Source organism: Oncorhynchus kisutch, unplaced genomic scaffold (genome assembly GCF_002021735.2).
Source record: "Oncorhynchus kisutch isolate 150728-3 unplaced genomic scaffold, Okis_V2 scaffold3993, whole genome shotgun sequence".
In the NCBI taxonomy this organism is placed as follows: Eukaryota; Metazoa; Chordata; class Actinopteri; order Salmoniformes; family Salmonidae; genus Oncorhynchus; species Oncorhynchus kisutch.
In genome coordinates this window covers 100,001-111,893 of record NW_022265938.1, presented here as the reverse complement: position 1 = coordinate 111,893, position 11,893 = coordinate 100,001, and the positions used below count along the sequence as shown (strand labels likewise).

The 11,893-nt window shown below is 44.7% G+C and overlaps 1 protein-coding gene across 1 annotated transcript in view; it reads left to right on the top strand.

The window, feature by feature from the left end:
- The first annotated feature begins 1,211 nt into the window (after positions 1–1,211).
- The window catches only part of LOC116372993 (carboxypeptidase M-like), a 64,577-nt gene continuing 53,895 nt past the window's right edge, over positions 1,212–11,893 (top strand). Inside the window, exons 1-2 of the mRNA XM_031821583.1 lie at positions 1,212–1,465; positions 1,857–2,043. Of these exons, the coding sequence (XP_031677443.1) occupies positions 1,881–2,043 (163 nt within the window). The 5' untranslated portion in view covers positions 1,212–1,465; positions 1,857–1,880. The remainder of the gene's footprint in view (positions 1,466–1,856; positions 2,044–11,893) is intronic.

Below are 11,893 nucleotides of genomic sequence, written 5' to 3'. Positions count from 1 at the left end.
GATTCGGCAATCATCCTTTTTTTTTTTTTTTTTTTTGAAAAACACAGTTTCCATCATCATTTGTTGCAATAAAGAAAGTTTGACCAAAGAAAAAATCCCCTACTGTCAAATGGATCATTTTCTGTTGTTGTCAATCTTTAGAAAAATTATACAAAGTATGCAAAGTAGAAGTAGTTTTCATATACAAACGTCATACGTCCGAACTCAGAAACAAAATACGCTTCGCCATAAATAACATGGTCGTTGTGGTAGAACGTTTCTTTTGATTGGCTATTTTCTGCATTTACCAGAGTTCCATCGGGAAGCCTGATTTCAGACGTGTCCATGGAAACGAGATTATTAGGGGAGTTGTTATTTTTTCAAAGAATTAAAACTGTTTGTATCGAACTATTATATTAATCAGACTATCCACAATTACCGTATTACTGTGTGCATGTAACCCTACTCATTGCTTTTGTCTAATAAACCTGGGTCAACGGTAACCTGCCTGGTGTCTCTGAATAAAAATATAGGATAAAAAAAAATATATAAAAAATGAAGTCTGCTAGAATTTGTTAGAATTAACCTATAAAGCTTTTGAAGTTGTAGGCTGGTTAATGTAGAGGTGTGTTTATTTATTTAGTAAATGCACGTGATCTGGATAATCATGTTCTGTAGCCTGTTGATCAGCAACTTATCATGGAGAGAAAGGTAGTGGTGTCAAAATCACACACCTGCAGGTGAAGCCCACAGGGATCCCACCTTCTAGTCTCCCAAATGGCACCTTATTCGCAGTGGTAGACTACCACTGCGAATAAGGTGCCATTTGGGAGACTAGAAGGTATAGTATATAAAAATGTAAACCCTATCAAACCTTAATACTTACCTTAACCTTAACTTCAAAATTTGACAACTTCTACATTTGCATTTGGAGTAGCTTCCAAATTAGGCGGCAGGGTATTGCAAGTTCAAACCCCCGAGCTGACAAGGTACAAATCTGTCGTTCTGCCCCTGGACAGGCAGGTAACCCACTGTTCCTAGGCCGTCATTGTAAATAAGAATTTGTTCTTAACTGACTTGCCTAGTAAAATAAAGGTAAAAAATAAAAATACAAAGTTAAATTGTACGTTGCGACAAATGTGGATAAACGTCAAAATGGTAAAACCGTGAGATCATGTTGAGTTGAGAACTGTTTAGCTCCGCCTCGCCTCTGCTGGCTACTGTATAAAAACTTGCCGTGGGTGAATATAGTGACAATGCCATTCAGGGCGGTGTGTAGGCAGGCAGGGGACCCGACGGTGTAATGTGGTCGGAGGGAGGGTTGATCTGTCGACTAAGAACCATTCGAGCGATTTGGAACTTTAAACAGTTGTTATGAATGCGGTCGGACAGGCGAGCGTGACGGCGGTGTGACTTCAAGAGACGTCTTCACAGAAGAAGTTGTGCGCACACAGCGAGCTGCAGAAAATATACATTTAGCAATAAGGTAATTTAGAATGTAATGTGAATAGGCTATAAACATTTTTTTTGTGTGAATTTAGTTAATTTTTATGTATTTTAGACATGTTTATTGATGGCCTAGTCTACACTTCTATTGGCACGTTTTATTCCGGCATAAAAAATAAGAATTGCTTGCAACATGTTGTCATTTAGATGGCTATAATTTGAGAGAAAATGCTAAACCTAGTGTATTGAGAAACGTAACGCCAGGTAACTGCACACTGGCGCTGTCCACTGACGTTATTGCTGACTTCAGTGTCAAGTTGTGCGCGTGGCTACTATGTCCTCGTGAGATTTTGGTTCATATTTGACGGTGTTGTATTTTATTTTAAATCGGCTTAACGTTTTTTTTCTTAAACTTCGTTTTTGTGGGTTAGGTTGTCACTGTCCCGTACGAGACGATGTTTCTTTTTGCGCTCTGCCTATACCTCGGGAAGTTGTTGTCGTCCGGTGTCAGCTTGGAGTTCCGTTATCACAACACCGTGGAGGTGGAGAGATACCTGCGGGACGTTAACAACACCTTCGACTTAACACACCTGCACAGTATTGGGAAGTCTGTTGAAGGTAAGAAGACCCCTCATATGTTGTCTTGAAATGTAAAGTAGGAAATAGAAATTCACTCTTTGATATACCTCTGTTGAGCCTAGATTTTGTCACAGGTGAGAGAGAGCCTTGGACATTTTCAAATTTGATAAGATTTTTTTGGGGGCTCTTTGTAAGCAGGGCACCCGTTTTGGAGACTTCTGGTATATCAAAATAAATCAATCACAATTTTTGGGGGAATCATTCAGCAGTTTTTTACCAGATTAAGCACAATTACCGTTGGAAGTGAATGTTGACCATTTTTATATTCCTAAAATGCTGTCGCTGCTTCCAGTTGATCAGACATATTGATAAATAGCCCAATGTCAAGTGTCCAAATCAATAACCAATATGCATAAACGGTTTGATATACTGAAAACATAAAATGTACTATCAACACATACATGTGCAACAATAGTGTCAAGTGTCACTCATTGATTAGGGAGGGATATGCACTGTTGAAACTACCACAACTCAAAAAAACACATGACAACTGAATATATTTTTACATCACTGGTTAGTTTTTTTTTTTTTAAGCAATTGACCTTGTCATTGTGTTGAGTATAAACTTTTATACTAATATAACCAATCTGAGGTAAACAGTTTGTAATATCCCCTCTCACTTCGATGTGGTCTTAATGGCAGCTTGTGTTTTGTAGTAACCCGGTAACATCATGGGAAGTCACGTAATATACATTTAATTACTACGGCAAAATATCTTATTTTTGTGATGGTAAATGAAGCAAACACAGATTTGTTCAATATTCACGTGTATTTCTCACTAGTTTAACCATTTTAGAGATGTAAATAAAATAAAAATGTTCCTAAGCAGAATTTAACCAGGTGCTCCACACGCTAAAACACGAGGGTTCCTCAAGGGTTCTTTAGGAAGGCTGATGGGTTTTTATGTGGAACCATAATGACTCTGAACTCTTCAATGGTTCTTTGCAGTTCACAAAATGATTCTTTGCTGTTACAGTGATAATTAAAATGTAGGGGGGGGGGGGGGGGGGTAATATAATATTTTGGGGAATGGTTTAGTCACAGCTCTTTCTATAACCATGAGTGAGGGTTTCATTCCAGTTGATCTAATGTGTTGTGCTGTGACGTTACATGTTATACAGCTGTAACTGATTCCGTCTCAGCCTATGAACCCATCTTCCCCTCATCAGAGGACTCTTTGTAAACCGGGTCCCTGCCTGCCAGCCAGTGACTGCAGCTGGCTCATGTGAAGACTAGCCTAAACAGACCGTTAATATATCATATTGACCACTGCTCTCAGCCTCCCAGCGGCTAATCCTCCTGCTCCCAGCCTCCCACAAGCCAGCTCTACCTAGTCCTCCTACTCTCCAGCCTCCCTCTGGTCCTACCTAGTCCTCCTACTCTCCAGCCGCCCTCTGGTCCTACCTAGTCCTCCTACTCTCCAGCCTCCCTCTGGTCCTGCCTAGTCCTCCTGCTCCCAGCCTCCCACCAGCCAGCCTTACCTAGTCCTCCTGCTCCCAGCCTCCCTCTGGTCCTACCTAGTCCTCCTGCTCCCAGCCTCCCACCAGCCAGCCCTACCTAGTCCTCCTGCTCCCAGCCTCCCACCATCCGGCCCTACCTAGTCCTCCTGCTCTCCAGCCTCCTACTCTCCAGCCTCCCTCTGGTCCTCCTACTCTCCAGCCTCCCTCTGGTCCTACCTAGTCCTCCTCTGGTCCTACCTAGTCGTCCTACTCTCCAGCCTCCCTCTGGTCCTACCTAGTCCTCCTCTGGTCCTACCTAGTTGTCCTACTTGCCAGCCTCCCTCTGGTCCTACCTAGTCGTCCTGGTCTCCAGTCTCCCTCTGGTTACCCCAGTGCTGTGTGGTTACCCCCCCCCCCCCCCCCCAATATAGGGGCATGGATGCTATGCTATAGTAGATGGCCATACATCAATACTAAGACCTCTGTTTGGTTGCTGTCTGATGAAGACCTGTTTCGCTGCTGTCTGATGAAGACCTGTTTGGCTGCTGTCTGATGAAGACCTGATGAAGACCTGTTTGGCTGCTGTCTGATGAAGACCTGTTTGGCTGCTGTCTGATGAAGACCTGATGAAGACCTGTTTGGCTGCTGTCTGATGAAGACCTGTTTGGCTGCTGTCTGATGAAGACCTGAAGAAGACCTGTTTGGCTGCTGTCTGAAGACCTGTTTGGCTGCTGTCTGAAGACCTGTTTGGCTGCTGTCTGATGAAGACCTGTTTGGCTGCTGTCTGATGAAGACCTGTGGCTGCCACACTTCATCAGTTGATACCACACCCCTGGTTCTGGAGGCTGGGTTGATACCACACCCCTGGTTCTGGAGGCTGGGTTGATACCACACCCCTGGTTCTGGAGGCTAGGTTGATGCCACAACCCTGGTTCTGGAGGCTGGGCTGATGCCACACCCCTGGTTCTGTGATGTGTCCGAGTGTAGTTTTACCACACCCCTGGTTCTGTGATGTGTTTGATTCAGGAGATATCCCTGTCTGTTGGTGTTGTAAAGAGAGATCCCTGTCTGTTGGTGTTGTAGATTCAGGAGATATCCCTGTCTGTTGGTGTTGTAGATTCAGGAGATATCCCTGTCTGTTGGTGTTGTAGATTCAGGAGATATCCCTGCCTGTTGGTGTTGTAGATTCAGGAGATATCCCTGCCTGTTGGTGTTGTAAAGAGATATCCCTGTCTGCTGGTGTTGTAAAGAGATATCCCTGCCTGTTGGTGTTGTAAAGAGATATCCCTGCCTGTTGGTGTTGTAGATTCAGGAGGCAGGATCAGAGAGGAATGACACTTTCTTGTCTGGTGAGAAACTCCCTATTTTGTAACATACAGTATGGGCTTTGTCCCAAATGGCACTGTATTCCCTATAGGCCCTGGTCAAAAATTGTGCACTATATAGGGTACCAGTTGGGACTCACACAAGAAGACAGTTTTGATAAGGATCTTGGCTGGGGTTCAGGACTGTCACGCAGGCTGCTGCCGACCAGAGTAGTCTCACACACACACACACACACACACACACACACACACACACACAGTCATGTGGCTCACAGCATGAACACAGAACGGTCTCTTGTTACTTAAAAACAATGAAGGTGGTTTCAACGCCGCGGTCAACGTGAATTGATGAAATCTAGCCGTCCCCCCTGAGTTTAAACAAATGGTCTATCAATACATCCTATCAATACATCCTATCAATACATCCTATCAATACATCCTATCAATACATCCTATCAATACATCCTATCAATACATCCTATCAATACATCCTATCAATACATCCTATCTAAATGGGGATACAGCTGTGTTCTCTTACCTTTCCTTACTGTAACAAGCTATGAACCTCGTGTGTTTTTATAGTTGTAGGAGTCCCAGAGACTGACGGTTCTCTCAGAGCAGTACATCTTTTAGAGAGAGAACCCAGCAGTAGTGGTGATGTCCTCCTCCAGCAACCCGTCTCAGATGTCGGAAGGGGGGAAAAAAACACAAGTCCTTTTTATCTCAACGACAACAGATCCCGTTGTCGTGACTACTGTTCCATTTTGTTACAGATGCATTTAGTAGGGGGCTCATAGAGACGGACGGTATGAGAGATGTTTATTCAGCTCGCGTTGTCATGCAAGGAAGATGGTCCCGGGGTGTGAAAAGAAAAGGACTGTGTTCTCTCATCTCTGATTTGAAAGTGACATCCTCTCTAGTCAGGTCCTTGCTGTCAACCGGCCTACCTCAGACTCAATCAGAGAGAAAACAGGAGGGATGGACTAAACTAAAACAATCACTGTTGGGAATGACTGTGATACATGGGAGGCAGTGGAGGTGGGATTGGAGTCTATGGAGGTGGGATTGGAGTCTATGGAGGTGGGATTGGAGTCTATGGAGGTGGGATTGGAGGCAGTGGAGGTGGGATTGGAGTCGAGGGAGGTGGGATTGGAGGTGGGATTGGAGGTAGTGGAGGTGGGATTGGAGTCGAGGGAGAGGTGGTGCAGACAACCCCTGGATTTACAGTTCATTGTATCTGTTCGGGTTCTTCACTCTGTTGTGTTGGGAGATTGAAACATCTCCTTGTCAATCTCCCTGCGTTGCCTTGCCAGTCGGTGGCATTTCTGTGGCGACTCTGTGTGCCTGTGCTTTGCATGGCTGGACACAAAGCATTGAGGCTCCCTCTTCCAGCTCTCTTTCTCTCTCTCTCTCTCTCTCTCTCTCGTTTCAGTCAGATTCAGATGCAAATTGAGACTCTCAACCTCTGGAGCAGGAACTGGGCTTGCATCCAAAATGGCACCCTATTCCGTATATAGTGCACTACTTTTAGACCAGGGCCCATATGTCTTAGGTGAAATGTAGTGCAGTATGTAGGGAATAGGGTCATATTTGGGACGTAACCTATGTTATTACCATAGTTGACTCGCTGCTGCTTCCTGACTCGGTTCCTGTTCCCTTTGTTTCTGAGAAGACAGACCAGACTATAGGACCTTGTGTTTCTGAGAAGCCAGACCAGACTATAGGACCTTGTGTTTCTGAGAAGACAGACCAGACTATAGGACCTTGTGTTTCTGAGAAGACAGACCAGACTATAGGACCTTGTGTTTCTGAGAAGACAGACCAGACTATAGGACCTTGTGTTTCTGAGAAGCCAGACCAGACTATAGGACCTTGTGTTTCTGAGAAGACAGACCAGACTATAGGACCTTGTGTTTCTGAGAAGACAGACCAGACTCTAGGACCTTTTGATTCTGAGAAGACAGACCAGACTCTAGGACCTTGTGTTTCTGAGAAGACAGACCAGACTCTAGGACCTTGTGTTTCTGAGAAGACAGACCAGACTATAGGACCTTGTGTTTCTGAGAAGACAGACCAGACTCTAGGACCTTGTGTTTCTGAGAAGACAGACCAGACTCTAGGGCCTTTTGATGGCATCGGTCTGTTTGTTTCTGAGAAGACAGACCAGACTCTAGGACCTTGTGTTTCTGAGAAGACAGACCAGACTATAGGACCTTTTGATGGCATCGGTCTGTTTGTTTCTGAGAAGACAGACCAGACTCTAAGACCTTGTGTTTCTGAGAAGACAGACCAGACTATAGGACCTTTTGATGGCATCGGTCTGTTTGTTTCTGAGAAGACAGACCAGACTCTAGGACCTTCTGATGGCATCGGTCTGTTTGTTTCTGATTTACATTTTTCTTTTCTATTTGAACCTTTTTTATTTCACTTGGCAAGTCAGTTAAGAATGTGTTCTTATTTGACATTGACAGACTACCCCGACCAAACCCCTCCTCTAACCCGGACAACGCTGGGCCAATTGTGCGCCGCCCTATAGGACACCAGATCACGGCCGGTTGTGATACAGCCCAGGATCGAACCAGGGTCTGTAGTGATGCTAGAGGCATCACTACAGACCCTGCACTGAGATGCAGTGGCTTAGACAGCTGCGTCACTCGAGAGCTGAAAAGACGGACCAGACAATTAGAACCATTTGATGGCATCTGTTTGTTTCTGGTCTGTCTTCTCAGACTATAGAACCCTGTGATGGCATCTGTCTGTGCTCAGCCATTCACATTTTTAATTGATTAGAACCTGGGAGGAATTAACTGTAGATTGGAGCCGTACGGATCCTGAGGCCTTAAGGGTTTAAAGTAAAGAGGTGAAGAGAGGACAGAAGTCCTACAACACTATGAAGTCGACTCCCAAATTGTACCCTATTCCATGGCCTATATAGTGCCCTACTACTTATGACCAGAGCCCTATGAGGAATAAAGTGCCAGTTGGGACACAGGCTGAGACAATACCCTCCGATGTAAAACTTCTTCAGCCAGCATGGTTAGCAGATGTTAATGCGAGTGTAGCGAAATGCTTGTGCTTCTAGTTCCGACAATGCAGTAATAACCGAGTAATCTAGCTAACAATTCCAAAACTACTACCTTATAGACACAAGTGTAAAGGGATAAAGAATATGTACATAAAGATATATGGATGAGTGATGGTAGAGAACGGCATAGGCAAGATACAGTAGATGGTATTGAGTGCAGTATATACATATGAGATGAGTATGTAAACAAAGTGGCATAGTTAAAGTGGCTAGTGATACATGTATTACATAAGGATGCAGTAGATGATAGAGTACAGTATATACCCTACATTATTCATCTCATATGTATGTAAACATTATATTAGGTAGCATTGCTTAAAGTGGCTAGTGATATATTTTTACATCGATTTCCATCAATTCCCATTATTAAAGTGGCTGGAGTTGAGTCAGTATGTTGGCAGCAGCCACTCAATATTAGTGGTGGCTGTTTAACAGTCTGATGGCCTTGAGATAGAAGCTGTTTTTCAGTCTCTCGCTCCCAGCTTTGATGCACCTGTACTGACTTCACCTTCTGGATGATAGCGGAGTGAACAGGCAGTGGCTCAGGTGGTTGTTGTCCTTGATGATCTTTATGGCCTTCCTGTGACATCGGGTGGTGTAGGTGTCCTGGAGGGCAGGTAGTTTGCCCCCGGTGATGCGTTGTGCTCTTCTCTTGTTCTGCGTTAGTTATTGATCTTGTTGATGTGTTTAACTGAGGGAGAGAGATCCTACCTTTTCTTTCATGGTTGTTTGATCAACAGGACTGTAAAGTTCCCAAATGTAAGAGGACTATCCTGGTATTCATGTAACGGATGTGAAATGGCTAGCTAGTTAGCGGTGGTGCTGAGGTAACGGATGTGAAATGGCTAGCTAGTTAGCGGTGGTGCTGAGGTAACGGATGTGAAATGGCTAGCTAGTTAGCGGTGGTGCTGAGGTAACGGATGTGAAATTTTTATTTTTTTATTTTACCTTTATTTAACCAGGCAAGTCAGTTAAGAACACATTCTTATTTTCAATGACGGCCTGGGAACAGTGGGTTAACTGCCTGTTCAGGGGCAGAACGACAGATTTGTACCTTGTCAGCTCGGGGGTTTGAACTCACAACCTTCCGGTTACTAGTCCAACGCTCTAACCACTAGGCTACCCTGCCGCCCCAAATGGCTAGCTAGTTAGCGGTGGTGCTGAGGTAACGGATGTGAAATGGCTAGCTAGTTAGCGGTGGTGCTGAGGTAACGGATGTGAAATGGCTAGCTAGTTAGCGGTGGTGCTGAGGTAACGGATGTGAAATGGCTAGCTAGTTAGTGGTGGTGCTGAGGTAACGGATGTGAAATGGCTAGCTAGTTAGCGGTGGTGCTGAGGTAACGGATGTGAAACGGCTAGCTAGTTAGCGGTGGTGCGCGCTAAATAGCGTTTCAATCGGTGACGTCACTTGCTCTGAGACCTTGAAGTAGTAGTTCCCCTTGCTCTGCAAGGGCCACGGCTTTTGTGGAGTGATGGGTAACGATGCTTCGTGGGTGACTGTTGTTGATGTGTGCAGAGGGTCCCTGGTTCGCGCCCGGGTCGGGGCGAGGGGACGGTCTAAAGTTATACTGTTACATTTACATATTTGCAGAAATCCATTCAGGTGTATTTTGTGGCTTTTGGCGAATGCCTTCTAATTATCTAAAGTCGTACTGTTGCTACTTCCTGTAAACACACAGTCCAGTTCATAGTGAATGACAGGCCCTACTTCCTGTGAACACACAGTCCAGTTCATAGTGAATGACAGGCCCTACTTCCTGTGAACACACAGTCCAGTTCAAAGGGAATGACAGGCCCTACTTCCTGTAAACACACAGTCCAGTTCAAAGGGAATGACAGGCCCTACTTCCTGTAAACACACAGTCCAGTTCAAAGGGAATGACAGGCCCTACTTCCTGTAAACACACAGTCCAGTTCAAAGGGAATGACAGGCCCTACTGCCTGTAAACACACAGTCCAGTTCATAGTGAATGATGCCAGGTCTGTGTACAAATGGCTTATTTGCATAAAGGTCTACTGTATCTCTGATTGGCTCTGCTGCACCGGTCTGCGTAGACTCCGGTCCAGGACAAGACCGTGTTTTTATCAGGGTTTTATTTACAACAGTGTCTATTAATTGTCCAAATGCCCGGCAACTTTCCCAGTTTGTTGCTGTAGAATCATAAATGTCTTCTACGTCATTCCCAAACATTCCATGAATTTATGAAACGGTGAAAATGACCAAATCTAAGTGCTCATTGTCAATTTATTTTTAAGTTTCATTCTTCCTGGTGTGTGATTTTTAATAAGATTTCCTGTTGCTAAACACTGTCAGTTCCACTATAAAGTAGAGTACAGTATCTTTAGGCCCTCTGTGTACCTGCCTGGCTCCCTGCCTGCACTAAACACTGTCAGTTCCACTATAAAGTAGAGTACAGTATCTTTAGGCCCTCTGTGTACCTGCCTGGCTCCCTGCCTGCACTAAATCTCTGGCAGATTGTGAGATCATCGTGTTTCAAGGCCTGTCGCCCGTCTTGGGCCGGCCCGTTAATTTAACCTCCCTCCTAATCTTCTGGTGACCCCCGTGCCGCTCGAGGTGAGAGACTCTTGGCTAATTACTGTTTTAAATCTAGTACACCACCTGCCTTGTCCCTTCTCCTCCGCTGACTCCCTCTCTGATCATTCCTCTACTGCTGCCCCCCCCTTCCCCTTCCTACTTGACCCTTCCCGTGCGTCTTTGTGTCCTGTAGACACTTTGAGGGGTTTCGTCTTTAAGCCCCTGGACAGAAACAGCTGTGCTGAGATGACAGGCTTCTATGTTCAACCTTTCAGACATAATTGGTCAGAAGTTTTAGTGGGGGGGTGGGGTTGTGCTTGCATGCAAGTGTGTGATTTGTGTGGAGCAATTGGTTCCATTATAGACTTGTCTTAGAGCCATAAGAGGGAAAACAAACCCACTAGTTATGATCAAAGGCGAACAGAGCTTCTATCCTGTAGTCTGTTACTATAGTTGTTGTGATGAAAGGAGAGCAGAGCTTCTATCCTGTAGTCTGCTACTATAGTTGTTGTGATGATGAAAGGGGAACAGAGTCTCTATCCTGTAGTCTGCTACTATAGTTGTTATGATGAAAGGGGAACAGAGTCTCTATCCTGTAGTCTGCTACTATAGTTGTTATGATGAAAGGGGAACAGAGTCTATCCTGTAGTCTGCTACTCTAGTTGTTGTGATGAAAGGGGAACAGAGTCTCTATCCTGTAGTCTGCTACTCTAGTTGTTATGATGAAAGGAGAACAGAGCTTCTATAGTAACAGACTACAGGATAGTTGTTGTGATGAAAGGGGAACAGAGTCTCTATCCTGTAGTCTGCTACTATAGTTGTTGTGATTAAAGGAGAACAGAGTCTCTATCCTGTAGTCTGCTACTATAGTTGTTATGATGAAAGGAGAGCAGAGCTTCTATCCTGTAGTCTGCTACTCTAGTTGTTGTTATGAAAGGGGAACAGAGTCTATCCTGTAGTCTGCTACTCTAGTTGTTGTGATGAAAGGGGAACAGAGTCTCTATCCTGTAGTCTGCTACTCTAGTTGTTGTGATGAAAGGGGAACAGAGTCTCTATCCTGTAGTCTGCTACTATAGTTGTTGTGATTAAAGGAGAACAGAGTCTCTATCCTGTAGTCTGCTACTATAGTTGTTGTGATTAAAGGAGAACAGAGTCTCTATCCTGTAGTCTGCTACTATAGTTGTTGTTATGATGAAAGGGGAACAGAGCTTCTATCCTGTAGTCTGCTACTATAGTTGTTGTGATGAAAGGGGAACAGAGTTCCTATCCTGCGGCCAGAGGCAGCTCGTCTTGAGGATTACTCACTGCTGCCTGACGTACTGGCCACGGAGCAGGTTCAGACGTGTTGTGTGGTAGAGCTCTGACATCCCTCTGACTAATACTGGAACACAGGAAGTCTCTCTCATACAGGACAATAATCTATACTACCTTCTAGAAGTGTACA